Consider the following 26,915-nt stretch of genomic DNA (forward strand, 5'->3'; position numbering starts at 1 on the left):
AATTTGGGGTTTTCTTTAGTCATATCCCTTAATCTTTTCCTTTTTGGCTTTGGGGTTTCCTGCCATGCCTAGAGATGACTTCCCAGCCCACAGTTTTGTTTTTCTGGCAGCTAATGTGAAAGTCAGATTGGAATGAGGGAGGGAGGCAGAGGGCTCCCGATCCGGTGGGAAGCCTGTTGTAGTAGTTGAGGGGAGAGGAGACACGAAGGCAGAGAAAAGGGCTTTCGTGGATGGATGGATTGGCGTTGGTGTGGTAAGGGGAGAAATTCTTGTTTTTGACCTGAGTAATTGATAAATGGTGCCTTTTGGTGAAATGGGCCCAGACCTGAGGGAAGGTGTTTCAGGGGTTGGTTGCACTGTCTAGGAGGTGCTTCTGGGACGTTCAGTGAAGATATCCAGGACATGGCTGTAAGGAAGTGAAGCCCCAGAGAGCCTTCATGGCCTGGGGTGCTGTCTTGGGCCTCCTGATGGTGTACGTGGAAACCAAAGATAGGGAGAGTGTGATTTAAAAGATTTTGGTGTATGTCCTTGGTGCTGAATCTGTATCTAGTCTTACTCAAAGAGACTCTGATAGCAGAGGCCCCAGGAAGGCATTCCAAAACAGTAACACACAGTGTAGATACGTCCAAATAGCACTGATGGCTTTTATTGCAGGTTTGTGTCATTACAAGGATAATCTGGGAATATATTAAAAAAAACCCTCCCTTTTATATACACAAAACATGCTACATGGTACACTTTGTGGGAATGCTGAGGTAATAGGCACACACCCAGACATGGACAGTACCAAACGTTCCAACATCTCACACACCCCCATTCACACGCCCACCGGGGACGGTCTCACCTTCCTGACTCCTCTCTTGCTCCCTGCTTGGCAAGAGTCCCGGTAGTACTGAGTCTGACACTTCGCGGCCAACAGGACTCAGAAAGCCACCACGCTGCAACGCACCAGCCAAGGGGTCCGGTGGCTCCTGGTTATTCAGGAGCTCACGAGAAGCGGCCAGTTGTCATTTTTGTGGCACCTGTACTCCAGAGAAGTGTAGTTTGGGGACGAGATGCGGACTCTAGTCAGCCTGAGAGCACGGGACCTTTGGTCTGTAGCCATTCGGGGGCCCCAATGATCGGGGGATGACTTCTCTTCACTTGAGTATCTCCTGGGCAAGGTAGGTTATTATTTCTGTGATGGTTAAAATGACATGTAGGCTAAAGTGTGAACGGAACATACAAAACTGCGAGTACATCATCTACGTGGCCGGGAGTTAGCTTTGGGGCCTGGCCTTCCCTTTCCTGACCAGAAACCTGGAGCCCAAACTGTCTCCTACTCAGAGGCTTGCCTGGAAAGAAAGGATGATATGACAGAAAAGGTAAGGAGTGGGTATGAAGGGTAGAGAAGAGCAGAGAAGGTGCCTGGAACCTCAGTGAGTGGCCAGCGACTGGTACAGAAGGTACTTCCTGAATGGTGTTGGATGAATAAGTGGATGGATGGATGGTTGGATGGATGGATGGATGGAGAAAAAGTCCTGAGAATGGGGGAAGGTATAGAAATGGAGAGGGAAGGGGATGTTGAAATTTGATCAGGTGCCCAAAGGGTTCTTTAGCGAGGAAGTAGGGAACCCCTATGTGAGTGAATCGCATGTAGACACTCCTGGAAAAATTCAGGCACGTGGACACCAAGGGTTATTCTTTGAATTAGAGCTACATAGTCTGTGATCTGCTCTCAGATTCGAGTAACACCATGTGAATGCAGTGCTTTTCGCCGAAGAGCAAAGCTGTTGGTAACAACTTCAACATCTGAGAATTGAATGTCTGTGCATTTAGGTATATAACCAAACCTATATACGTGTCTAGATATAGTACACGTGGTATATATCTAAATGCATATATGTGTGGTGTACACACATGTGCATAAGCTCAGCTCATGCGTATGTATATTACGAAGGTATTTTGCAGTTGGGTTTTTATTGTAGGGATTTAATGTATTTAAAGAAGGACTTGTCTGTAGTTCTGTCCTGTGTGGAAACACGAGGGTCTGTCTGATGTGAAGAAAAGCAGTAGGGACAGAGAATACTGTGTTGATTCCATTCCATCATCTGCCGCAGCGATCGGGTAAACAGAATCCGGCGGCCCCATCCTCCCGGCCCCAAGGTGAACTGGCGGGGAGTTGTTCCTGGTGCCGGGGCCAGCATGGCCGGGTCAGGCTCCTGGCAATGGCCGTGAGAGGTCAGGAGGGAGCTGGCTTAGTGGAAGGTGTTGGGGTTGGGCCGGATCATCATCACCACTTTCTTGAGCGAGTAGGACCCTCCTCGGAACTCAGCCCAGTAGACTCCATCCTGGTAGCGGCTCCGGTAATGGCCCCCACGGTACCAGACCCCGTTGAGGTTGGAGTGGGCACAGGCATTATACCACCAGCCTCCCTTCTGGTAGTGGGCACAGTTTCCTGCAGGAGACAAGGGAGGAGGTCACAGGGAGGAGGCAGTTGTATCCAAGGCTGCCATTTGTTTAGGGCCTTTAGCAGGGCCCTCTGGGAAGGTGGGGGAGAGGGCATTTGGAGCAGGAATGCTTGAGGGGTGGCCCAGGTCTCAGATTTGCTCCAACCTTTGAGGCTCAGCCTTGTGACCAGCGAACTCACCGAGCCACCGAATTGTCCTTGTGAAATGAGGGTAAGCGTGGTGCCTCCCGCACAGGACTGTGTGGTGATCGAAGGAGGGCGCATAGTTAAGCAGTTAGCCCGGGGCTTGTGCGGAGGAAGTGCCCCAGGGAGGTTTGAATAGGAAGCAGAAATGACCTGGGGTGGGCGGGGGAGCGGCCAAAGTGTTCTGAGGAATTTTTTAAGAGTTGCAACTGTTGGATCAAGATTTTTATAGAATGACAAAGGAAGTGTTTAAGATGAAATGCTCCTCTGTTCCTCCCAGGCTGTATTCCAGCCAAGTATTTTTTTATGATTTCACAAAAGAAAGATATTTTCATAAAACTTCTGGCACTATCATATCATGCTGGATTTTGCTGCCAAGGACAAGCAGTTCGGAACAACAGTGAAAGTGTGGGCAAGGTGCAAGCAGGCGTGCAGGGGCATCGGCCTTCTCAGGGAGGAAGCGGAAGAGGAGCTGCCAGCTGCTTGGGCTGCTCTTAGTTAAAAGAGAGGGTCCCCGCTTTCCTGAGCAGGCCTGAGAAGTGGACCCCCACTCAGAGGAAGGGCTGCCTCGGTCAGGTTTGTGGGCTGGCGCCCAATGGGGCCGGTGGCCCTGCTCCCGCTGAGGCCTTGGGATGTGGTAAGGAGGCTGCAGGCTGGCCGAGGCAGAAAGCTCAGGGGAGAATGGGCTCAGGCACCCGCAGCCCCGCAGCCCAGCCCAGAGTTTTCCTTGGGCTCTTTTAGGCCGTCACTTGAGGCTAGGGACCAAATGGCAGTGCTTGGGTTTGGAGAGCAGAGAGAGCCCTTGGCATGCCATGGCCAGCCTCTCGTGTGAGTGGAGGCCCCTCCTGAGCTTGACCTGCATGCCTCCAGGGACAAGGAGCTCACTTCCTTGCCAGCCACTGACGGTGCTGTTGCACAGGCCTGACGGTTTGGGTCATAGAACAGTCTTCTCCCTCCTATCCACGATGGCCCTCGAGATGTTGTAGCAGTCCCAATGTCCCCAGAATCTGACTAGCTCCAAGGGTCCTCTTCCTGCTCTGCTCTTCTAGAAGCCTCTGTGTAACCCTGCCTAAGAAGGTGTACTGTCTCGTCAGGGGCCCCTTCAGTGCCAGCCAGCAGGTGGAGGTAACTGCATGTCCCCCAGTGTTGTGAGAACAGCCTGCTGGAGTGTGGCTGCCATGGGGACCTAGAGTGAGGACCTCCCTCCTCAATATGTAGGTACAGAGCTTGCCTGAAAGATGCAAGCGGTTCCTGGGACCTTAAAGGGGAGGGAAGTGGCCTGCAGACCAGGGGGCAGGGAGGGGGCCAGATTTGCCCAATGAGAACAGACATCCTTGGCCTGGAGGTAGGGTTGGTCCCTCAGACAGGAGCAGTGCCTTGCTGGCTTTGCCAAGCAGCTGGGGTGCAGAGGCCCTCATCTCAGGAAACTGGGTGTGGGGCCTGGAGAGGCTTAACTGTGGGAGGTTGACATCTGGACTCAGGGCTGGATTGTATGTATGTGTGTCTCTTAGAATATTCTGGGTTTTTTTTCCCCCTTGTTTTTTATTTAATAAAGGCTTCCTAGTAAAGACCTGGCTTTGAGGCATATGACCCTGGACAAATCACTTCATGTCTCCTACCTGGTTTCCTCTTAATAGCTCCCTTACTACACTGTGTTAATAATACATGCTAATAATAGTAACCACAAAGACCGCCCACTTGGATTGAGCACTCTTTGCCACGTCTGAGACAAAGCACTTGAGGTACATCCTCTAACCTTCTCACCACCCTGCAAGGCAGGCATTGTCCTTATTTCCCGATGTGGAAGCGAGGCCCGGAGAGACTAGTAAGCAGCATGCCCAAAGACACATGACTGGTAGGAGGCAGGGCCAGCATTATTACCCAGGTGTGTGGCCCAGAGTCCGTGGAGAGTGTGGCCTGAACACCTGGTGCCTCGGGCAGAGAGGTGATGTGAAGGCTTGGCCCTGAGTGGCCCACAAATGTGTAATTTGTACACCTCTTTGCCGTTCCCTTTTTGTTAATGCCCCTCTGACCCACCTTTGTGAAGGGGGTCTGTGGGCAGTGGGTAGAGGAGTGGGTTTTCAGGGAGTAGCAACAGGGTCGGCCTTCTGGGCTCTGGGACCTTCCTCTTCTCAGGCTGTGACTCAGAAGCTCTGGCTTTGACCGGCCTCTTTGCCCTGGCCTGCACCTGGGTTTGACTGTATGGGTCCTACCTGTGTAGACGTCATGGTCTCTGTCCAGGGTGGTGAACTGCTTGCCGTTATGCCAAGTAAAGGAGTCACCAGCATTGCCATGGTAGCGCCCCAGCCTCAGCTTGTAATACTCGCTCTCGGGCTCCAGGCGGAAGCTGGCATATTCTGCAAAGACTTTGCGGCCAGACCAGTCCTCCATGGTCACCAGCAGTTTGTAGTTGCCTTGGTTCGTCAGCCAGTAGATGTTCTCCAGGCCTAGCCAGTACTCGCCATCGATGTTCCCAAACCCTTGCTGGGGAAAACGGAGGAGAGCATCAGTGAGGGATACGTAGTGTCCTCAGCCAGCAGGGCCCCACTCTTGGATGCTCAGCCCTGGGCAGAGGAGATCAGAAATGGGCAGAGCATAAGGCAGGCCTGGGTTCAAATCCCCACCTCTGCACTTGGCTGTGACTTGATGAACCGCTTTTCCTGTCTGAGCCTCAATCACGCATCATTCAAGACTACTGAAAGAGTGCCTACTGTGTGCTAGGCATTGTGTGAACGTGGGGGACACTGTGTTACCTTTACTACAGGGTTGTTGTAGGAACACACCTAATGTGGTAAACCGAGAGCCTAACACACAGTAGGCAGGCGACAGGAGTTCCTTGGACGGATCCTGACCACCTCTGAGCTTCACCGTCCCTCTCTGGGAATGGGATGTGTGTGAGGGTCTCGTGTAAACTCTAATGCACCAGACCGGTATGAGCTGTGACAGACACATGCTACATCTGCCCGGGCTCCCTTCTGGGTTTAAAATCAGCGGTTTTATTATTGTGTTCACGCTGAGTTTAAGGAGTCATCAGCCAGGTAGTGGCCACTCAAAGTCTTCAGAATAGATGGGCTCGCTAATGATACTAATAGTATTCAGTGAGCCTTCCAGTGTATCGGCACCGTTCTCAGGACTTTACGTAGGTTATGTTATGAATCCTTGTGCCAACTCTAAGAGCTAGGTCCACAGAGGCCCAGGGTCAGAGAGAGCCTGAGGGTGACTCGGGATCTGAAGCAGGCACCCAGTCTTAACGACTGTGTTCTCCCACCCCTGAGAAAAAGAATATGGGCAGGAGGAGGAAGGGGTGAAGGAGTGGATCTTCAGAAAGCAGAGGAGAAAGAGAAGAAAACAGCGACACGGGCCGGGCAGGAGGTGGGCTGGGAGTAACCAGGACAGGAAGGGGCCACGCGAAGCCACGCACAGGCGTCATGGCCAGGGTCGTTCGTAAGCTTTGGTGTCAGAGGCCTGGACTCGCTGCTGTGTGCAGCCCCGAGCAGGTTGTTTCACCTTTTCATCTGTAAACCGGGGCCACACCAGGATCTTCCTCCCGGGGCTCGTGTGAGACTAAAGCAGGTAACAGATGGAAGCACTTGGCATGGTGCCTGGCACGTGGCGGTGGCATTTGGTGAACTGAGCTCCTTTTGCCACCTTCGGCACCACCCCTGTCATCTGCCAGACGTATGGCTGAGCCCAGTGGCCTTTCCTACCACTGGGTGGGCATTCAGCTTCCTGGGAATTCGGACCTAGTGTTCCCGTGTTTCCCAGTAGCAGGCCCTGGGGACCTGCCCCTTCTGGGCTGCGAGACCAGGTCTTCCCGCAAGAAAGCCCCAGCTGGGAAAAGGATGCTCCCTATACCCAGACGGGGATGAGGGGCCACCCCCTAGCAGCATTTCTAAAGTCCCACCATGTCCACGGGCCTTTTGTGGTCTGTCCCTAACTCGTATCTCGTAGCAGTTGCCAGCGGCAGGTGGGTTTGCAAAAATGACCTCGTCAGTGTCTTCCTCACCACACGTGTGTATCGCACGGGGCCACCAAGGCCTCGACAGGTCAGCATGCACCTTCCCTCCAAGTGGCCCTCTCACCGGCTGGTCAGGCCTCTTGGGGTGGCCCGGTTGCTCTCACCGACAGCACAGACAGGGCCCGGGGCTCTCACCTTGTATGTCTCCCAGTTCCTGAAGAAGTTGACAGAGCCGTCCAGGCGCCTCTGGATGACGGTCCAGCCCCCAGGGTCGTGCCTCTGGTCACACCACACCTGCATGAGGCGGTTGGTGTTCTCTGGCTTCACCAGGTAGATGGAGCTGGTGTCGTGGCCATCCTCCAAGGCCTGCAAACAGTCTCTCCACGGGCCTGGGGATACAGATGTGTGCACGTCAGAGACCTCCCTGTTGCCTGGCCACGGAGTCACATTTTCACGTGCCTCTCACCCCAGGCCGCACTCCAAAGCAAGCACAACCTCAGGCAGGCCTCCAGCTGGGAGCCACAGGCCAGCAGTGAGAGGGGACTGATTTTAGTTTTTTGTAAGTTCAGGAAATAACGTGATGTAAAGGCAAGAGCCTGGGGCTAGGGGTCAGGGTGCCTGGATTCCCAGACCACTTTTAGCTCTGACTCCCTCACGTGGTGATTTGGGCAAGCATCCTCACTTCTGCAAACCCTCAGTTTCCCTGGTTTGTAGAAAGGAGATCATATTTACCTCTCTCAAGGTTGTGAGGATTGCTGAGATCCTTTGTGTGGAGTTCCTGGAGTGCTTTATCTTTTAGCTGGTGGTATTGTGAAAAGAGAGATGTGCCTACCAAAACGCAGCAGTGTGGAGCACTGCTCGGGCTCGGTCGGCCTCACCCCAGGCAGAGAGACGGGTGACTGCCCTCCTGAGTCCCGTGGGCTGAGGTTGGCCCACGTCACCTCAGTCCCGACTCCACGCTTGCCTTTTCTGTGAGAGTGCTCAGGGACAGTTTCAGTCTTTAGTGAGGAACTTCTGTGGGGTCACAGTGCCCAAGCAGTGTCCAGAATTTGGCCACGTGGCCAGAGGTGTCAGGATATTTCTGAGATTCAGACACTAGCCTCCAAACAGCTTTTTTGGGGGGGACCAGTCCCATTCAGCCCAATATGCGTATTTTCCAAAGGAAGCTCATTTAGGGCCAGATGCTCAGAGCATTCTGAGGTCACTGTGCTGGTCATTTAAGCAGGTCCACAGACTTAAAGGATGGTGTCCAGGATACCTTCCGGTCCATGGCTTTCTTCTGGAACTGAGACCAGATGAGTTTTGTGTTTTTCTGGGACTTCACTGAGCTTGGACAGCCCAGTCAGAAGGAACAGGTGCCATGAGGGGTCTGAGGAGCCACCATAGGCTTTTCACCACCCCACCCCCACCTCTCCTAGTGGTCTCCTGGATGTCGGTCACATCAGCAAGAAGGTTGAAACTGGGGTCACCAAGGTCCAAAGAAGCTGGGTTCTTCCTTGTCGATCTCAGGAACCTTCAGAAGTTTGTTTCAAGACCTAACCATTGAACTACAGATTTTAAAGTAAACAAAATTGCCACAGTTTGCTTCAGCTTCTCTTCAAAATAGTCCTCAAACCAAGAATTGTTAAGACCAAAAGTTCTAAGGAAATTTCCTCTCATTCTCTGAATGTGTGTGTTTATTCTAACAACTATTTGCTGAGCTCCCGCCCCCGCAGGTGCTGTGCCGGGTAGTGGAAGCCTAGGGCAGGGTTCAGGGTGGCTCTGATACCCAGCAAGGGGAGAGCTGACCTCACCAGCCTCTCTCAACTTGAACTCCTGTGCATTCCTGTCCTTTCCCTTCTGCGTGTCAGGGAGGGGCATCGGCGGAAGGTGTACTCGGCTTTTCCTGCATAGATCTAACTTCTCAAGATTCCTTCCTGATTAGACTTGGGCTTGGTTAGTCCACATGTGATAGTTAAATGAGAAAAATTTGGCGGGTTTGTTGTTGTTGTTGTTGTTTTTCTGGACGGTTCAGGTGGGCTTTTCCTGAGTCCTTGTACTGTGTTCGAGCCTCCCCACCCGGAGCCTGACGGGGAAGGGCAGGGGCGGTCTTGCTCACCCCTCCCCACCCCCAGTGCCTGATCTCGCGCCTCAAAGAGGGGGGTCGCTCTTGGTGCTTCCCGCTGACAGGTAATCCTCCAGGGAGAGCTTCTCACCATTTACCTGTTCACCAACCTTCTCCGCCCCAACGGACGGGGTGGGACCCTAAGCACTGGCCAGGCAGATGCTTCCCTCTTTGCCTTGTGCGTCTTCTGTCTTGGAGAAGGGGAGGCCAGACCTCCAGAAAGAGCATTCAGGAAAAATAAAAAGGTTTGGCTTGTGTTCAGCTCCCAGCCCCTGGGACCAGGGCAGAGAATAAGGAGGCTGCCCCCGACCGCAGAGCGCACAGTGGCCATGGGAGGGCCCCCAGCACTTTCCCAGGTCAGAAGCACAGGAGAGGCTCTGGGAATGTCTAATGGGAATGCTGGTGACAGAGGTCCAGCAGAGGCCTGGAAAACACCCCCCAAAACAAGCAGCCAGCCCTGTTACTGCAGGGCCTCCCCGGGGCTCCGGTGGGGCTCTCAGAGGGACAGTCTTGGTTTACGGGAGGCACTCCGTCAGGAGAGGCTTCAAAGGCCACTGGGAGAGTGGCAGGTGGGTCTCCCAGCTCCCAGCCTGAGCTGCTTTTGTGGGTGCCGCCCATGCTTTCAGCTTCACCTTTGACATTGCTACAGAGGGCTCTTTTTAAAAGGCAAGTGTTTTAAAGTGTGAGGTAACTTGTCGTCACCCACTGGACAGATGAGGAGATTGGAGCATGGGGTCATTAGGTGCCACCCCTGAGGTTGGTGGCTTATATGGCAGATCCAGTGTCTGAGCCCAAGTGGCCTGGGTGGTCCAGAGCCCAAGTCTAAAGCTCTTTTCTTTTTCCCCAACCAGAGTGAACTCCAGGGTGGGGGGCCCAGGCTGACATATCTGTGTCCCTAGGACTGTTACGAATCTTTGCCAGTCAGCCAGGTTTAAAAAATAAACATTTACACTTCTTCTTTGTCAAGGTATTAATACCTTTTCAAAGTTTTTATTGAAGATTTGTTTTTCTTCTTTGCTTACCTTTTAGTGTCCTTCGCCTATTTTCATCTATTTTAGTATCTTTTATGATGTAGAATTTCCTTTTTTTTTTTTTTTTTAAGGCAAATCTGGCAGTTTTTTCCTTTAAGCCTTTCCAGAATCATGGAGTAGGAATAAACTAGTAAAGAGGTGTTTCGTATTTTCTGCTGTTAAAAAAAAAAAATCTGCGTGTCTCCTGCGCACTGCACTTGGCCTGAGTCTCAGGACCCGTCAGCTTCCATCAGCAACCACATTTCCAGACCAGTTTCCCTCCGAAACCCTCACAGAGCCCTAGCAAACCGCCTGCACTGAAACACGCTCCCTTTTCTCCCATGAAAGGCACCAGTGGCAGAGGTCAGAAACCTAAATGATGGATGAAAAGGAGTCAGAAAAAATACTCAGCATTGGAAAACTGGCAGCAGTAATATGATCAGGGAGCAGAAAATGGCAGCAGGACTATCATCTGGCTCTGTTAAAATGGCCGATTCAAATGGGAAACCTGTAACGGATACAAATACAGGAGTCAGGAGCCCTCAGCTCAAGTCTTGGTGACTCCATTGCCTCGCATCGTGTCCTCGGAAAGTTCCTGGAGCCTCAGTTTCTACTTCTGTAAACAGGGGTAACAAAGCCACCTGTTCTGGGGGCCTCGCAAACACAAGAGCACCCAGCGCGAGGCCAGCCAGGGCACGTGCCGCTCGGGGTCCTCTCTCCTTCTTTCCTCTGCTGGATGAAAGCTGATGGTTTTGAAATTGTCCGCTCCCCACCTCCCCACAGCCACATACACACAAACAAGTAACTGTATTCGCTTTTGAATTTCCAAGACTAAAATGTACAGCGATTTACTGGTAGATGTTTTCTACAGAGCACATTTTAGAAGTCACAGCTTCAGTGGAGAAGCCCCCAAAGATACACCGAAATGAAGAATGGAAATCCTTTTTGTCAATGAAACTGCGTTTTCAGTGTGCAGTGGGCAGGGCTCTCCCCCTGGAACAGTGCAAAGTGCCCAGGCGGTATTTCGCTTGGCTCCTCTTCTGAAAGGGCAGCGTTGCCCAGAGCGTCAGGCCAACACTAACTCAGCAGCACCACGGCTCCGAGCGGAGTAGCGCCCGACCTCATCTCTATAAAGACCATATTTACACTCTCGGCAGAGCTGTAGCCAGAACGTTCCACGTGAAGGGAAGTGCAGTCACCATGGCCGAGCCGAGCCTGCGTGGTTCCTTAGAGAAGCAACACAGGGTGTGGAAAGCACACAGGGCCTGGAATCGGGAGGCCTCAGGAAGAAGGGATATTGGCGATGGGAACACAAAGTATACAGGTCTTGGGCCCCCAAACCTCAGTGTCAAACCCGGTGAGGGTTGGAGGTGATCAGGTTTGAGTCCCCTCACTGCTTCCTTCTTCCTGTCCGGGGTTCTTACACATCAGGAGCATAGCCTCCTAGGAAACCAGGAACCACCTCTTGATAGCTGATCCCATGCTCAGTATGCCCAATGAAGCGCCTTTCTGGTAAAGCTGGGCTAGAGCCTGCAGCCCGGCCAGACCTAAGTGTAACTGCCTAACCCCAGTTTCCTCTCTGGGTTGGGGGCAGACCAGCTCAGCCTGACCTGCCCACTCATGTCCCTTTGGAGAAATGGGTTACCAACTGCATCAGCTGTCAGTGCAGTCACCCCTCCTGCTAGGGAAACGTGGCCCTGTGAATATCTGACCAAGCCCACTGGCAGCACGTTGGAGGCCTGGAGCTAAGAAGTGGGTAGACAGTGATGATGCCTCTTCTCCCTGGCTGCTCCGGAGGCCTGCAGAGAGGAGCAGAGTCCCTCCTGGCCATCAGCTGGACCAGACCACGTGGCTGGCCAGCGGCCTGACTGACCTCTTTGACCCATAGGCCCAAGTCTCAGGACTTGACCACCTGAGGCTGTGCAGAGACCCTGTGGCCTGTGGGAAACGTTCTAGGAATGTTTTAGTTCGTAGGAAGGCACCGGGGAGAGGCTTCTGTGATAGTACCGAGACGCGTTTTTTTTTTCGTGAGAACAGTATGCTGTTTTCAATTATTCTCACCGATGATCTGTCTCCAAAAAGTCTTTGTGCCACTCCCTGAAACATTTTTCTAACAGGAGAACTGACTAGTTGTTGAAATTGGATCTGGAATTTCCTATCCAAATTAATCCATCCGAGAGCCAAGGCACGTGGACTGCTTAGGTGTGAGTCTTGCCCTGGCCAGCGTCAGGACTCGCCAGGCATCCTGGGTGAAGGGCAGGAGAGCAGACACCCGGAGAGGGGGTCGGTGAGGAAGAATTACATGGGCTGCTTGAGCCTTATTTATCCAGAAGGCTTGGATAGATAATATTTTGGTCGTGAACATATGTATTCCATGTCAGTCACCACTTTTTCACTGAACCAGAGTACGAAACAATAACCTAAACACAGGAACAGCTGGTGTGTTCCCAAAGGCACCTGAAGTTCCTGTAGGGCCTCAGAGCTGACGTCACGGGTGTCATTGCTGGTGCTGCCGGGGAAAGGGTCCAAACGCGCGTGCCCGCCGTGGAGGCCGCTGTAGTCCGCAGACGACGGGCACGGTGCCTGGGGCTGACGAGCTTTTCAGGAGTTTATGAAAGTATTTGAGGCCTAAAAAAAATTTATTGGCTCTAAAATACGAAAACTGCAAAATCAAAGTTTATAAGTATGTAATTAAATTTCTACGAAGTGGGACATCTTGTCAAGTTCATTAATTGTTAAATTTAGTCTTCATAAAAATGTTATTACTTTTGAAAACAATTTGTAGGTTAGATTTTCCTCACTTCCCAAGAATTCCTGAACATGCCTGATGTTTGCCGAGAAATCAGAGCCAGCCGTAAATTAATTGTGTTACTCTTGGCCAAATAATTTCAAAGAGCAAAATTTAAAAAATCCGTTCAAAATTTTTACAGTGAAAGTTCTATTAGATGTGGGAGGTGGGCGTGTTTCAGCGGATGTGATACACGGGGAGACTTCCCATGTAAGAGCTCCCAGAGCCCTCGAAGAGTATAAAGGGGTCCTGTTTCTGCCTGTCTGACCTCAGGGTAAACAGACTTGGCAGCATTCCTTCCCAAAGGACCCTTTCAAAAGCATTGTGCCCACTCCTGGGTTTCCATCAGTACCCTTGGGCAGGAGGAGAAAGATGGGCTTTAAAGCAATTTACAAGGGAAAAGAGGTTCGCCCTGGAGGGGCTGTGGTGGGCTCACTGTGTGCAGAGCTGAGCCACACACTGTGGCTCCCAAGACTGGTCGGGGTGAAGCCCGGAGTTCCTTGGGTTCAGTGGTCAGTGGCACCCAAGGCTGCCCCGGGGCAGGGATGTCACTGGACGCAGAGGCGGGCAGCACTCTGAGCCTCCCTGGATATAGCGATGAGGGTGAGCAAGCGTCTCTCAGTCCAGAGGTCGACGGTGCTGTTCTGCAGGCACATCGTGGAAGAGCTGATCAGACCCGTGACGGCAACCCACAGGTACCGGGCCGGTGGTGTTCAAGCGGTCTGCCAACCTATTAACCCTTTCCAAGACAGGGAATCAGCTTATGGGCTTGTGCTTACAGAACCTGTGTTGGCCTTCACTGATCACCTTTTAATTATCCAAATGCTTACGAACCCCTCTCTCTGATCTTTTTTATAATTTTACTGGGGTTTAAGCTAATTGTTCCAGATTTTCTAGTATTTCATCCTTTCTCTTTCTGAAAAGAGGGCATTTGCCCAGCACCAAGCCTGTTCTTCGTGATTTCTGGATGATTGGGGGCAGTGATTCTGAGTGCTTATCTGCTGTGCCCTCAGCCTCCTCATCTCCTCCTCCAGGAAGTCCTCCCCAGCCCCAGAAGAGCTACTTAATCCTCCTCGGGGTTCCCATGATGACTTATGATATATCTATTTGTCTGTCTGTCTATCTATCTATCTATCTATCTATCTACTGGAAGAGAATAAGAATGATGACTACCATGTACCTGGAGCCTTTTGCCGGCCAGGTGCTTTACCCGGGCTTTCATTTCCTCCTCACAAGCCTCTCCAACAGGGAGGGAACTAAGTCCCAGGGAGACTGCACGTCTGGAAAGAGGAGGCTCGAGGGTTAGAACTCACGTCTGCCTTCTGGGCCTGTTTCTCCCTGCTGCAGCGTGCTGAGTCTGTGTCACCGTGCTAGGATTGCTTGGGGTCCCATCATCTCATCGGTCTCTGGGATCCTTCCGGGTGGGAGCCTCATCAGGGGCGTGTTCGAGTGTCCATCTTGCCAGCACTTAAGGGTCCCTTAGTGCCCCGCGTGCCTTCCCCCATCTCTTCTCCTTTCCTCGCCACCGTGAGCCACGTTCTCTTTGTCATCTTCCTTCTGTTCTTCCCACTTTGAGAATCAGTGATCAGTCTGGGAACATCTGGGAACAGGAGCCCCACAGCAGAGGGTCATCAGGATCCAAACCAAAACCTGGGAACGTGTGGACGGTCTGTCGTAGGAAGTCTGCCCGTTGTATCTGGGATACTGCCAGACGATTGGATTTCTGCTCTTTTGGAGGTTACTGTGGACAGACCCCCTAAGACATCTTAATTTCAACAGTTAGAGGGGGTTTTTCTGGTTTGTTTTTTTAAAAAAACATTAGTCATTTAAACTAAAATTTTCTTTTTCTTAGCAAAATTTCTCTGTATACACTGTAATTCTAACTTAAATTACTGTATTAAAAATCTGCTAAAGGAAAATCACTTATATTTGAAAAAAAAAAAAAAAAAAAAGCATTACATAAAAGCATTCCAGGTCCTGTGGTTCCACTGGCTCATCTTGAGGTACAAAGCCAGGATCGTCAGGCTTCTTTTTTTAAGGCGCTCCTCCTCAAGAGTCATCCCAGGGGTAGCTGAAGTTGAGACATTACTTTTACAGCACACGCTCAACACGCCTAACCACCTTCGTTTTAGACACCATTGAGTACGATGCTAACGTAATTCTGCTTTATCGATCTCTTTTTTCCTGGGGGAGCATCTCAGGGTAATGATACAGTCCACTGCACACATTCACCCCAGCGATCCATCTCTGTGGCTCGGAGCTGGCTGCAGATACCCAAGCGCCAGGATTTTCCAGATGGCTTTTAGCCTGCCAAGTGCCAAACTGTTGGGATTTCTAGGCCACAGATGCCAGATCACCGCTTTTAATAGTAACAAGTTGATAGTTCATCCCGTGGGGCTGTAAAGAGACCGAGCCTGTATGTAGCTGAATGTCTTCCTTGGAAAACGCCCGAGTAAGGCAGGGAGAGCTTGCCATCACACTCGAGGCTCTCTGTGATCCGTTCCCCGAGGTATCCGAGGAGAGAAGAGAAAGCAGAGCCAGAAGGAAGATGACCCACCTTGAACTCCAGTGGCTTTTGTTTATGAAGAAGCTAGCAAAGAATGCTCTTTGAAATATCACTGGATTACGTAGTTTGTAATGAATTTGAGAATCTTACTTTGTTCAGCAATAACATTTCAGGAACAAGACAGCATAGTGCAGTGAAAACAGCACAAGCCCTGGCGGCGAGAGACCTGGGTTGGGTTTTCCATCAGCTTTGGGAAACTGAAAGGCAGAGCTGGTGGTGGCTACGGTCACCCTCCCGTCCTCACAATTCCCAGGTGCCTCTCTGAGTCCCTACAGAGCTTCAGGCTTGGAAGCCCAGTCGCTGGAGCTGGTCTGCACATGGGGCCAACGGCTTTTCACCTGGAATGACAATTGCTTGACCTCCAGAAAGAATGGAAGCTACAGTGCAATCTATCTTGTTCTCTATTTTAAATCCACAATCGATAACATACGTATTTCCTACCTCACAGGGGGAAGTAAAATATAGGAGGGAAAATCCACCTGGGAAAACACTTGTTCGAGTTGTCTGTGCCTACCCGGCCATAGAGCATCTGGTGGGGGGAACGGGTGGTCTCTGTGTTAGCAGTGAAACAATGTGGTTGCCACCTAATTTGGCCCCAAGAACAGATCACCTCTGCTGATTTTTATGTATTTAACGTATTTAAAGAAATCAGGACTTCCGATTTTGCTGTACGTTGAAATGCTGAGTAGAAATAAACCCAGAAAATGTGTCCAGATTCAGTACAAATTAAATCAGATTTATCTGCAGCTTCAGTTGGGTCCGTTTACTGGAAGTCAGGCACATATTATGTTTTCTGTGGGAGAGCTCAGTTGTTTTAGACATTCTGCAGTGTGATGCTAACTCAGTTCTGCTTTATCTTTTTTTTTTTTTTGCATCTCAGGGTTATGATACAGTCTACTACCTAAATTCACCCACAACAGTCCATTTGTATGACTGGGGAGCTAGCGACACATGATTGGTTGGGTTGGTCTCTCCTATACCTGAATAAGGGGACGGCATGATAGTGATGGGTTTGCAGTGACGCTGTCTTGTGTTGTTAGAACCATAAGAGTCCTTATAGCAAATCCACCAACTCTGTTCCCAGGGCTCTTTTAGAAGGAGGTGCTTGGAACCTAGTACATAGAATAGTGATGGAGGGTCACATCCCAGGCAGCAGGCACTTGGGGCCAATTTAAGCGTTTATACAGTGATTTTCACACCAGTTCCCCTCCAGCCTTCCCGCGGAAACGTGCGGTATCCCAGAATGCTTAAGACAGACTCAGGTTTGAGTCTTGGCTGAGCCACTCCCTAGCGGTGTAGTCTTGGCCGAGCTACTTACTCTGTCTGAACCTCAACATCCTGGAAGCTATGCGTCCAGAGACCGATCTTGATTCTGCCAGTGAAAGGCTCTGGGTTGATGAGGCCCCTAATGAGCTCTAATCTTTTCTGATTTTGTGGTCTCCTCTTGATCCCTTGAGAAGCAACCTGAGCTGATGATGTTCTCAGGAGAGAAAGCAGCTAGAAATGCCTACACCTTTTGGTTTTTAAGGATTTGTTTCAGGCAGGGCCTTGCTGTGGCAGCTGGTGCTAACACTGCCTGTCCTCCTGTGACCAGTCTCGAGGGCGGGTGCCGTGGCAGGAGGACTGGCATGTGCCCGGCTGTGCCCGCACAGAGCCGAGGGACAGTGTCCCAGGCCTCCTGGACCATTTGGGGAGAAGGCCAGCACTGAGGCTCCATCCTGTCTGTTCCCGTGCCTTTTCATGACCCCGGCAGTATTCCTCTATGGCGGACCCGAGTGATGAGCGTGTGCGTGTACGTGTGTTTATGTGTCCAGGGCACACACGTGGAGAAGGAGGTCAGGGGATGTGTGAGTGTTAGAAAGTGGAGAGGACAAGAGGAAGGGTGGACAGCAACAGCTGGCCCACCAGGAGACAGGGCCACAGGGAGGGCCGTTTGGCATAGGCCTCGTCAAAGCCTCATCCTTACTGAGACGCCCCAGGTCTGGCCAGACCTGAGGGAGGCAGGACAGAACCCCAGTGAGACACCAGGGAAGCCAGGAGCTGCCTGGGCCTCCCTGCCTCAGGCTCTCCGTGGCCTGGGCCTGGCCTGGGGCCAGGCTGTTACTGTCTGGCTGGGAACAAGCTGGCTCCAGATAAGCGGCCGTGGCTCCCTCAGTCCCCGGGGGAAGGGTGAGCTGTGGGCTGAGTGACCCAGACAATGAGGAGAAGAGCAGATGGCTCTGAGGTTATGGGATGAAAGGTTCAGAAGCTGCCAAGTCTTGCACGCAAAGGTGTTTCTGGCCCAGTGCTATCCTTGGGAACAAAGGACCTTATGGGTGAGAGCACAGAAGAAGGTTTTGTCTTCCAGGCGCAGAACCTGCCCTGGAGCTCTCAGAACAGTACTGATAAGAGCTCCCTGCTGATTGGCTGAGAGGCCATTGCCTTTTCCTCCGGTTGTCATCCAGCCCCAGGAAACTACTGGGCCCTCCCTGCCCATTCAGCTTCCACAGGTCTGGCTGATGACATCTGGAGTGGGGAGGTGGGTCACAGGGAATCTGTTACCAACAATCACTACCAACATTTGGGAGGGCTTTTCTTTTTTTTAAAGATAAATTGTGTCCACATGAAGTCACTGCCATTCCCTCCCATGAAGGTGTGCTTCCTTAAGTGGGAGAGAAAGTGGGTTTTGGGGTGTGTGCAGGGGCCTTGGAATGCACACAGACCGTGATGGACTGTGAATGTGAAGAAGCAGGGGGTCCAGACCATTTGAGGTGCCCAGAGTAGGGCCATGCATGGTCCCAGGACTTTGCACAGACTCATCTCCATCAGGGACTGACTAGTAACTCCATTGTCCAACTCCTCGGTCCACCTGGTAGACTCTTCCAGATCATTCACGGAAGTCCCACCTCTGTCCACCTTTTCCCTTCTACTCCAGGCAGACTCAGTCTCGCGTGCCACCTTAGTGTCCCCATAGCCCCTCCTTCACCACTCTGCAGGGCACTTAGCACACCATGGTATCACCACAGTGACTGCATAGCCCATGATTTTCGCTGCATTCCTGATTTCAGGTACCTCATTGTGTCGGTCCCATCAGTTCTTACAACGTTCTGGTAATTTTGGCCTCGATAGATGCTCCCCCCAGAGAAATCCTTTGTCGGATCTGATGTGCCCATCTCGGGGGGATGGAACTGAGAGGACGGAGGAACTGAGAGGGACTGGATACACCCCAGTGCATTCCCACATCTTCCACCTCCTCCAGACTGAGTTCCTGGAGGTTGGCACTGTAGCTTTTACCAACTCCCCGAAGCCCGGTGCTGTGACCGGCACAGAGTAGGGGCACCTCCACTTTTTGGCTGCCCCAGGTGACATAATATCACATGCCTGATTGCATTGAGTTTCCCCAACAACCCTGCAGTGTCATAACTCCTGCCCCCATTTTCCAGAGGAGAAAATTACAGCTCAGGAGAGTGAAGTAATTTTCTCACAAGCAGACCACTAATAAGAGGTGGATGCAAAGCTAGGTCTTTCTTTCTACACTCTATCCCTCTCAGCTCAGTTCAAGCTCAGGAATGTCCTGAAATCATGGATTCAGAAACCAGAGATGCTTAGGCAAGAAGAGGTCTGTTGGGTAACCATTGAGGTCAGCCAGGCTCACTTCACGAGTGTAACATTCAACTGAGCCTTCATTTGGTGCCCAAAGGCACATTTTACCCTCTGGGCGTTCTATCAAGACATATTAGCACACTCTGCCCGCTCTTTCAGAGCTTCTGATTTAAAACAGACACGTGTACAGAGGAACCAGTCATCTGCTGTAGAAAGCCAGTGCTAAAAAGGGACTGTTTGTTTATTTCAATCTCCTTGCTTTAAGATAAAGAGACCAAAACGGAAGGAAACCCAGAGCTACCAAGTACTGAGACTTTCCATGGGCCCAGCACCATGCCAGACACATTTTTTTTCCCCAGTATTTCATCTAATCTTTGGGTAGGCATTATTTTAATCTATCCCTAATTGACAGATTGAAACAGAGGAAACGGAGGCTCTGAGGGGCAAGGTGACTGGTCTGATGTCCCAGAGCTAACCAGTGGGGGAGTCAGAATTTAAATCTAGGTCAGTCTCTTCAGAACTTACGTTCTCAACCTGCAAACCCAGCAGAGGGCTTTCTTGCGCAGTGCTGCAGGCAGGTGCTCCCGGCCACGGGCCTGCACAGTGTTGCCCTTGTCTTTTGCATGGGCCACCCCCTTCTGGAATTAGCAAGAAGCTGCTCTTCCCAGTACTGGTGGTTATTTTCAGAAGTGTGAAATAAGTGTAAAACAGGATACTTTCAGTAAAAATATCTCCCTGCTTGTATAATGAAGTGGTACCAAAATCACTGACTTGGAGCAGATAAGTGGTTCGTTTTGGCAAAGATGAATCCAGTTCTCATCTGACAGCCGATCTGGAAGGCTCATACAGTCCTGGATGGATGTGAGGCTGAGCTTTAGGGGGCTGGGCTTGTGCTCCCCCCAGACTCTCCGAGCACAGAGGAGTCAGCCCTAGATTTAAAGTGACAAGGCCTGAATTCCAATCCAGCCTGAGCAGGCTAAGCCTGTGAGCAAGTTACTTATCTTTTCAGTTAACCTTCCACAAGGAGCTTCAGGGGTTAGTGATACAATCAAGATCCATGGAAGTACCCAACTCCGGTACCTCGGTCAGGCTTTCAAGCTTGCAAACGTACCAAGTCACCACGTTCGTCCCCATCACCATATTCTGAAAATTACCGTATTTAAAATGAAACATGTATTTAAGAGTATACGGAATTGTCACTGAAAATCCTAGACAGCAGCAGACTCTAAGAAGTGTATGGAAAGTACTCCTTCCCATCCCCTAGCCCCTACGACGTGTTTATCATACCTTTGCCGTGATAACACGTTCTTTTCCTTTGACTGCTGGTTTCTTTGGTGAGCATTTATCAGTTGCCAGTTCTCTGCCAGGCACAGCGCAAGAGCTTACAGGAGAGACATCCTGTTGCCAACACAGAGCATCTAACACAGAGCCCCGAAAACTACGGGCCTGGGGCTCTTGCCCGTCAGAAGCCAGAGAACGTTTGTTCTCTTCTGAGACTCTCCCGGTTTCCTGGTTCTACCTTGGAGCATCCGTCTAAGGCACGCTGCCCCCACCCCCCACCGCCACCCCCCCAGGCTGCCACGGCTTGGCCCGAGGGATCGCTGGGGGATTGCGCAAGTCTGTTGGCCCGGCTTCAACTTGCCGTGGCTTTTCCCCCACTTGTGGTCTCGGCCAAGGGAAGCCTGGCGCCTGGCTCTGAGGCCCAGATGGTGCGGGCTCCCTCACGGAAGGACTTACCCGACGGCTTGTCTGTGGAGGACGGGAGGCTGGTGAGGGTAGGCATGGTGGGCAGGGGGGGAGGCAGCACCTTCAGGTTCTGGTCGCTCTGGATCTCGTTGGTAGAGATCTGGTTGATGATGCGATTGTAGGGGGACGGCTGGTAGACCCGGGGTGGGGTGACGGGGGGCGGCTGGGGCATGGGCCTGGCCGCGGGCACCCGCTGGCAGTGCTCCTCCAGCTGCGCGATGATCTCGGACTGGTTGTGGGCCAGCGTGGCCAGGTGCTGGTACTTGTGCTCCAGGTCCTTGTACTTGCTGGCCAGCTGCAGCATGTCGGCCGTCTGGTTGAGGATCCTGTTCTCCAGCTGGGAGAGCTCCAGCGCGTTGTCCCGCTTGCGGATGATCTCGTGCAGGAGCTGCATGTAGAGCTGCGTGACCCGCGAGTTCATGTTGCGGCTCTCCTTGCGCAGCAGCTTCACCTCGCTCACGATGCCGCCGTCCACCTCCACCAGCTGCTGCAGCGTCTCAATCTGCCGCTTCTGCTTGAGCAGCTCGCTGTTGAGCAGCTCCAGCTCCTGCTTGTGCACCCGGTTCTCCAGGAGCACCTCGGGCTCCTTGGAGTTGACGCAGATGGCGCCCGTGACCCGCTGCTGGGGCACGATGAACGTGTAGGTGCACTTGTCCGAAGACTCGCCGGCCCGCTTGTACCTGTTCAGGTAAATGAACTCGCCGGGCGAGCCCTCCTCGGCACCCTCCAAGCCTTCCTTCTGGCCTGCCGCTGCTCCCACGGCAGCCAGCAGTCCCAGCCACCAGTATGTCATGCACAGCGGCCTCATGGTCCTTGCAAAATGGTGGTTCCCCTTGGCGAACGGAGCCTGTGAAAACCTGAAAGTAAACAGAAGGGAGATTCAGTAACGGTGCTGTCACTGCCAGCGGCCTGTGCCATAAATGAGCTCAGCCTTCTCGCCAGGCAGATCTTTCCAAAAATGTAGCTTCAGGAGGCAGCCCTTCTGGAAGCAGCAGAAGGAGACAGGCAGGTCTCAGCAGAGGTCGAGGGGAAATGGGAGGGGACCAGGGCATCTGGAGGCAGGAGGCCACAGCCCCGCCACTCCCAGAGCCAGCCCCCAAGCCCAGCCCCGTCGCTGAGCTCCTGACCCGAGCCTGAACACCACCCGAAGGCAGCTCCCAGCTGGGGCAGGGAGGCAGAGGAAAGCTTGTCCGATCTCCCTTCTCTGCCCCACGCTACCCAGGCCATCACATCTCCCCGTTCTACGTGTTCCTAACCCCTGGGCTTTCCCTGGGTAGCACGCGTCACAGTCGCGGTGAATAGGAGTTCTGTGTGATCTCCTCTGCCGGACTCCACACTCCATGAGGGCAGGTGCTGGGTCTGATTCCATCCTGTGTCCCCAGGATGCTGCACTAAGCAGGCTTTCAGCAAATATTTGTTAAATGAACGAATCACTGGACGCGGTATGGAATGTGTTCAGTTGATAGTGGACAGTGTCAATGGAAGGATGTGTCCAGCCGCATGGCTTGGGTCTGTGTGTTAGCCAAGCTACCGAGTCCAAACAGGAACAAACAACTGAGCTCTTCTAAATCCAAATATTTGTGATAGCCAGTAACGGCAAGGTCCTGGCCACTGCGACGTGATTAAAGCAGGCGGAAGCGGAGAACGGACGTGTGTGTCCAGATTTGTTTCAGTTCTGCTCTTGGACCATTCGTCCCTTCACTAGATAGCCATCAGACATCTCTGGGGTGCCAGGCAGCATGCTAGCTGCTGGACGGACGGCCACAAACAGGCCAGAGGCAGCCCTGCCCTCACAGGGCTTATGACCCGTGGCACAGTCCCTGGAGAGCCGCGGAGCAGCATAGCATCCGCTGTGAAAGGGTAGAGCAGGGAACTGACCTAATCGGAGGATTCAAGAAAGCTTCCCTGAGAAAGTGACCTTTACGCTGACCCTCGGGGGATGAGCAGGATTTGGCCAGGCCGAGAGGGAGGGGACGGACGTGCAAAGATCCCTCCCCTCGCCTGCTCAAGGACAGCGCTCCAGCAGCAATCCCCCACCTCTCCTGCATGATCGCATTTTTCCTATAATCATGCTCTTGTTTCTCTCAACTTAAAGAAAACCCATCCTCTCTCGACCTCACATCCCCTCTCCGGCTCCAGTTCCATTTCTCTGCTCCCCTTGTAAAAAGCAAAACCCTCTAAGGAGTTGTCTGTACCCAGTTTGCAGAAAGTCCCTGTCTTCTCTTTCTCTCTTGAGCCCACTCCCATCGGGCCCGGCCCCTCCCCTCCACTCTACGTGCTCTGGACAGGATCACCAGCGTCCTCAATTGCCAAGCCCGGTGACCAGGTGTTGGTGTTCATTATGACTTGCCTCTCCGCACTGAGTGACGTGGTCGGTCGCTCCCTTTTTAGACTCCTTTCCCAATGGTCACCCTTTCCTCCTCTTTCACTGGCTGCCCCTTCTGTCTCTTTTGCTTCTTCATCCTCTTGTTCCTGTCCTGGGGGACTCAGAGCTCAGGCCTCAGACCTCTTGTTTACCTCGGTGATCTCATCCGGTCTTGTGGCTTCCAGGCACTGCTAACTCCCACATTTATTTCTTCAGCCCAGACCTCCCCCTTTGACTCCAGACGCATCCATCCAACTGCTCCTTTGACATTTCCACTTGACTGTCTACTAGGCCTCTCAAACTTAACTTGTCCTGAAGTGAACTGGCATCCCCATACCTCCATCTGGCGTGTTCACCTGCCATGTTCTCCGGTGTTGGTAAATGGCAACTCCATTCTCCTGGTTGCTCATCCCAGCAACCTTGAAGTCATCCTTGACTCCTTTCCTTCTTTCATACTCCACCTACATCTAATCACCACCAGCTTGTAATAGCAATATCCAGGGCATATTCTCAGTATCCTGCTGCTGCCCCCCGCCTCCCCTATACCCGGGCACAACCCACCTTCACCTCTCACCTGGGCCGACCTGGTCTGCTGCTGGACCTGCCCCTGCCCTTGCTTCTTGCAGTTTATCTTCAACCCAGCAGCCAGAGTGATCCTTTAAAAAGAAAAAAAGGAAAGGAAGGAAGAAAGAAAAGTCTGATCTTGGGGCACCTAGCTGGCTCAGTTGGGTAAGTGTCCAGCTCTTGATTTCAGTTCAGGTCACGATCTCACGGTTCATGGGATTGAGCGCTGTGTCGGATTCCGTGCTGACAGCACAGAGCCTGCTTGGGATTCTCTCTCTCCTTCTCTCTCTGCCCCTACCCCGCTCACGCTTGTGCTCTCTCTCTCTCTCAAAATAAATAAATAAACTTAAAAAAAAAGTCCGATCTTCTACTCAGAATCCTCTGGGAGACCCTCATCTTGGAAAAAAGCTTAGTCTCTCAGGCTCTCCCAACCTGGCCCCCCTCCCCCCCGACCTCATCTCTGACTCCCCTCATCCTTGGTCATGCCACTGTAGCTACTTCAGCCTCCTCGGCGGTCCTTATGCTCTCCAAGCACACTTGTGACTCAGGATCTTTGTACACTGTTCCCTGTGTGGAACACTCTTACCCCTCTTTCCTCATTGCTCATTCCCTCACCTCTTTCAGGTCTTTGCTGAGATGTCACCTTCCCAGGGAGGCCTTCCCTGCTTATTTAGCATTGTGACTTCACCACCTTCCCCTCCAGAGTCCTCATCACCAGTAGACATAGAACATTTCCCTACCGCACCCCGTGAACGGAGCCGTCACGAGGGCAGGGTGTTGTGTGCTTCACTCGCAGTGCCAAACACCTGACCTGGAATATGTAGGCACTCAATAAATATTTGTGGACTGAATGAAAAGGCACACCTGCCAGCAGTTGCCACATAGTGAGGAGGGCGATGGGGAGGCGGAGCCAGGGGAGCCCATGCAGGTGGCTGCCAGAGGGGACACCACCCGCACAGGAGGCGGCCGTTCATATTTATCGATAACACCCATAGGATCTGTTTACTGAGTGCTCGCTGTGTACCTGCTCCTGCTCAAAGCATTTACAAGCATTTTCTACTTTAATGAATTCTTGCAAGGTAGATACTGTTAAGATTCTGTTGTTATTTCCATTTTATAGATGAGGAAACTGAGACTCAGAGAGGCTAAGTGACTTCCCTAGGAGCACACAGCTGGAAGGGGGCAGAACCGGGGATAATTGGAGGGGTCAGGAAAGCTTCCCTGATGTGATCTCATGTATTCAAGCCTTCAAACTCTCCCTGAGTGCACAGAAACGTACTTAATCCAGTCTTTAGTAGTAAAAGACAAAACAAACAAACAAAGTGTTAGCATCACCACTTTCTGACTTCACATTAGTTTATGCTAAAACCAGCATGACACAGAACCTGAAGGTTTTGTCTTCCCCTGGCCCTTCTGGGGCTTCTCTGGTGAGCAGCCCAAGTTCAGGGTCCACCTTGTGCCAGCTGGTGCGCAGTTACAAAACAGACCCTGAGCTCCCCAGAGCCACTTGGAACTATTTTCTGCTTGAATGAGAAAGTCTAAGCATGGTTCCGGGGCCAGTTCGGGCCTTTGGACCAGGCAGAGAAAGGTGTTCGGCAGCCTCTGCTGGGGGTTGGGCTACATAAGGTAGGGCTGCAGTGACGTTAGTGGAAACCAGGGTAAGTTTGTGAGTGTTTGCCTGGTTTCCAAAGCGCTCCGGCTGCTCCTGCACCAGCCCACGGCCACTCCCGGCCCGGAACAATGGCGAGGAGCCGCACCACAGGCTGGGGCTGGCAGGCCGGGACTGCCTTCCCACGGCCGCTCACCTGAGGCAGCTGCTAGTGCCGGTGCTGATGCTGGTGAGGGCCTCCGCCTTGGCCGGGAAACCTCCAGGGACACGGGGAGGCAACCTGGCTCCAGGAAAGGGTTGGCTTCCCAACCTTCCCAGGCCTCAGGACCTGGCAGGGTGTCACTGTTTATCACTGAGGCCTGTCCCCTCCCACATGTGGGCTCTCAGAGCTTCTCCGGCAAAACCTGTGCCCTTGGGCTTGAGATCCTAAAGGCTGAGCCTCTTCTACGAAATGGGGGTGATCCAGCCCACCTTGCACACTACATAAGGGACACAGAAACGCTACCTCAACTAGAGATGGGAATAACACGATAGTGGGGCGGACAGCAGGGCCGGACTCAGTGAGGAGCGCCGACCATCCCCCGCCCAGGAGATAGCACCGTTGATTACTCTGCTTCTCAGAGGAGGAACTTGTACCTGTCACAGGAGCTGGGCCCTGAGCAGGAGGCGTGTCTGGCCTCCCCTCTCAGCCCCGAAACCGCCCTCCGGTCAGACTGGGTCCTGGCTGTCTTGCTCTCTGTCCCAAGATCTCACGAGGTGCTGGGCAGGAGTGGAGAAGCAAGAGACAAGAGACGGGCAAAAGCACCACGCAGGACTGTGCTGCCTTTACACAGCATTTCTTGCGCTTGTTCGGTTGAAAAGAGCACCACATTTGATCATTAACACTCACACAGGTTTTCAGGTTCACAAGGCCCTTTCCATACACATTGTTCCCATTCAGTCATCCCAACATTCAGAGCTAGTGACTTGGGTCAGACCATTTTGAGGGTGAAGAAATTACAGCTCGAGAAGCTGTCTGGTATCTTTCTCAAGATGGCACTGCCAGGGGTGCCACCACGGATGAAGTTCACGATTCTGGGGGTTCCTGTCACTTTTCCATGGGGTCTGGGTTTGGCGTGAGTGGCCTGGCCCCAGTGGGTTAGAGAAGGAACAGGGTGCCGGGCTGTGTCCCTGACATACGCTGCCACGGACGATCTACTGAGGTGGTTGTCCCCCCCACTTCCCTTTTGTAAATGGGGACCCTGAATCCCAGACAGGCTAAGTGACTTTCCCAGGAGCATAGGGCAGATAAGAGCCGGAACTGACCCAGCTGAGAGCTCGGGTCAGCCTGACACCGAGGGCTGTACTCTTTGCACTGCCCTTGGCTTTGGAGTCATTTGTTTTCCCTTAAGATTCTAACGCCCCTCTCCAGTGTTTCTGTTGCTTTGGCAGTTCTTAATGGGCAGTAATGAGTGTGTTTACTTTTGCTTTCCTGATATTTATTCAACTAATTGCACCCCAAGAGAAATAAGCCTCCCCAGCATTCCAGCCATCTTCGGCCGGGAGAAGGACTCTGTTCCAATCAAAGTGGTGCTCCTCACTTTCTTCCTATGACCAACAAAGAAAAGCAACTCCCAACTATTTTCCTTGGCTTCGAAATGAAAATAAAAACGATTCTTAAAATTGCTTTTCCACATTGTATTGTGAGGAGTTTCCATTATGTACGGGTTTCCCTCCCCACAAGTGGAGCTGGTGTGACTGAGCCACGTGACGGCCCCTGCACACGGGGAGGCGGCCTCCCCAAGGCTTGGGTCCCACCCAGCCTCCAGTGGGCAGCCCCGAGCGTCCCTGCTTAGCCTGGTGCGGTGGGGCCACACACTGTGTGTCCACATCCCACTCGGCACCGCGGCACTGCAGCCCAGGCATGGGGCCACTTTGTGGGAAGAATCATTTTTGAAAGATGGAGCTCTGTGTCCTTCCCTGCAGCAGAAGCTGGTGGCCCGGGGGTTAGG

General features: G+C 52.4%; 2 protein-coding genes across 22 annotated transcripts in view; one reads left to right on the forward strand and one right to left on the reverse strand.

Moving 5' to 3' along the window:
• RALGPS1 (Ral GEF with PH domain and SH3 binding motif 1) overlaps nt 1–26,915 on the forward strand; it is a 314,360-nt gene that overhangs the window by 179,719 nt on the left and 107,726 nt on the right. The gene's annotated exons all lie outside the window — the stretch shown is intronic.
• The window catches only part of ANGPTL2 (angiopoietin like 2), a 34,283-nt gene continuing 7,988 nt past the window's right edge, over nt 621–26,915 (reverse strand). For 2 of the 8 annotated variants that reach the window (XM_019421110.2, XM_019421115.2), the window contains exons 2-6: nt 23,336–23,407; nt 20,378–21,243; nt 6,786–6,979; nt 4,846–5,116; nt 621–2,437 (exon numbers count right to left, since the gene is read on the reverse strand). In XM_019421110.2, coding sequence (XP_019276655.1) covers nt 2,238–2,437; nt 4,846–5,116; nt 6,786–6,979; nt 20,378–21,243; nt 23,336–23,407 — 1,603 coding nt within the window. In that variant the 3' untranslated portion in view covers nt 621–2,237. Of the gene's footprint in view, nt 2,438–4,845; nt 5,117–6,785; nt 6,980–20,377; nt 21,244–23,312; nt 23,408–25,560; nt 25,684–26,915 lie in introns of those variants that run through there. The other 6 variants (XM_019421111.2, XM_019421118.2, XM_053908300.1 and 3 more) reach the window with 5 other exon arrangements.

The sequence above is a fragment of the Panthera pardus genome, unplaced genomic scaffold (genome assembly GCF_024362965.1).
Source record: "Panthera pardus isolate Hobbes unplaced genomic scaffold, ASM2436296v1 HiC_scaffold_20, whole genome shotgun sequence".
NCBI lineage: Eukaryota > Metazoa > Chordata > Mammalia > Carnivora > Felidae > Panthera > Panthera pardus.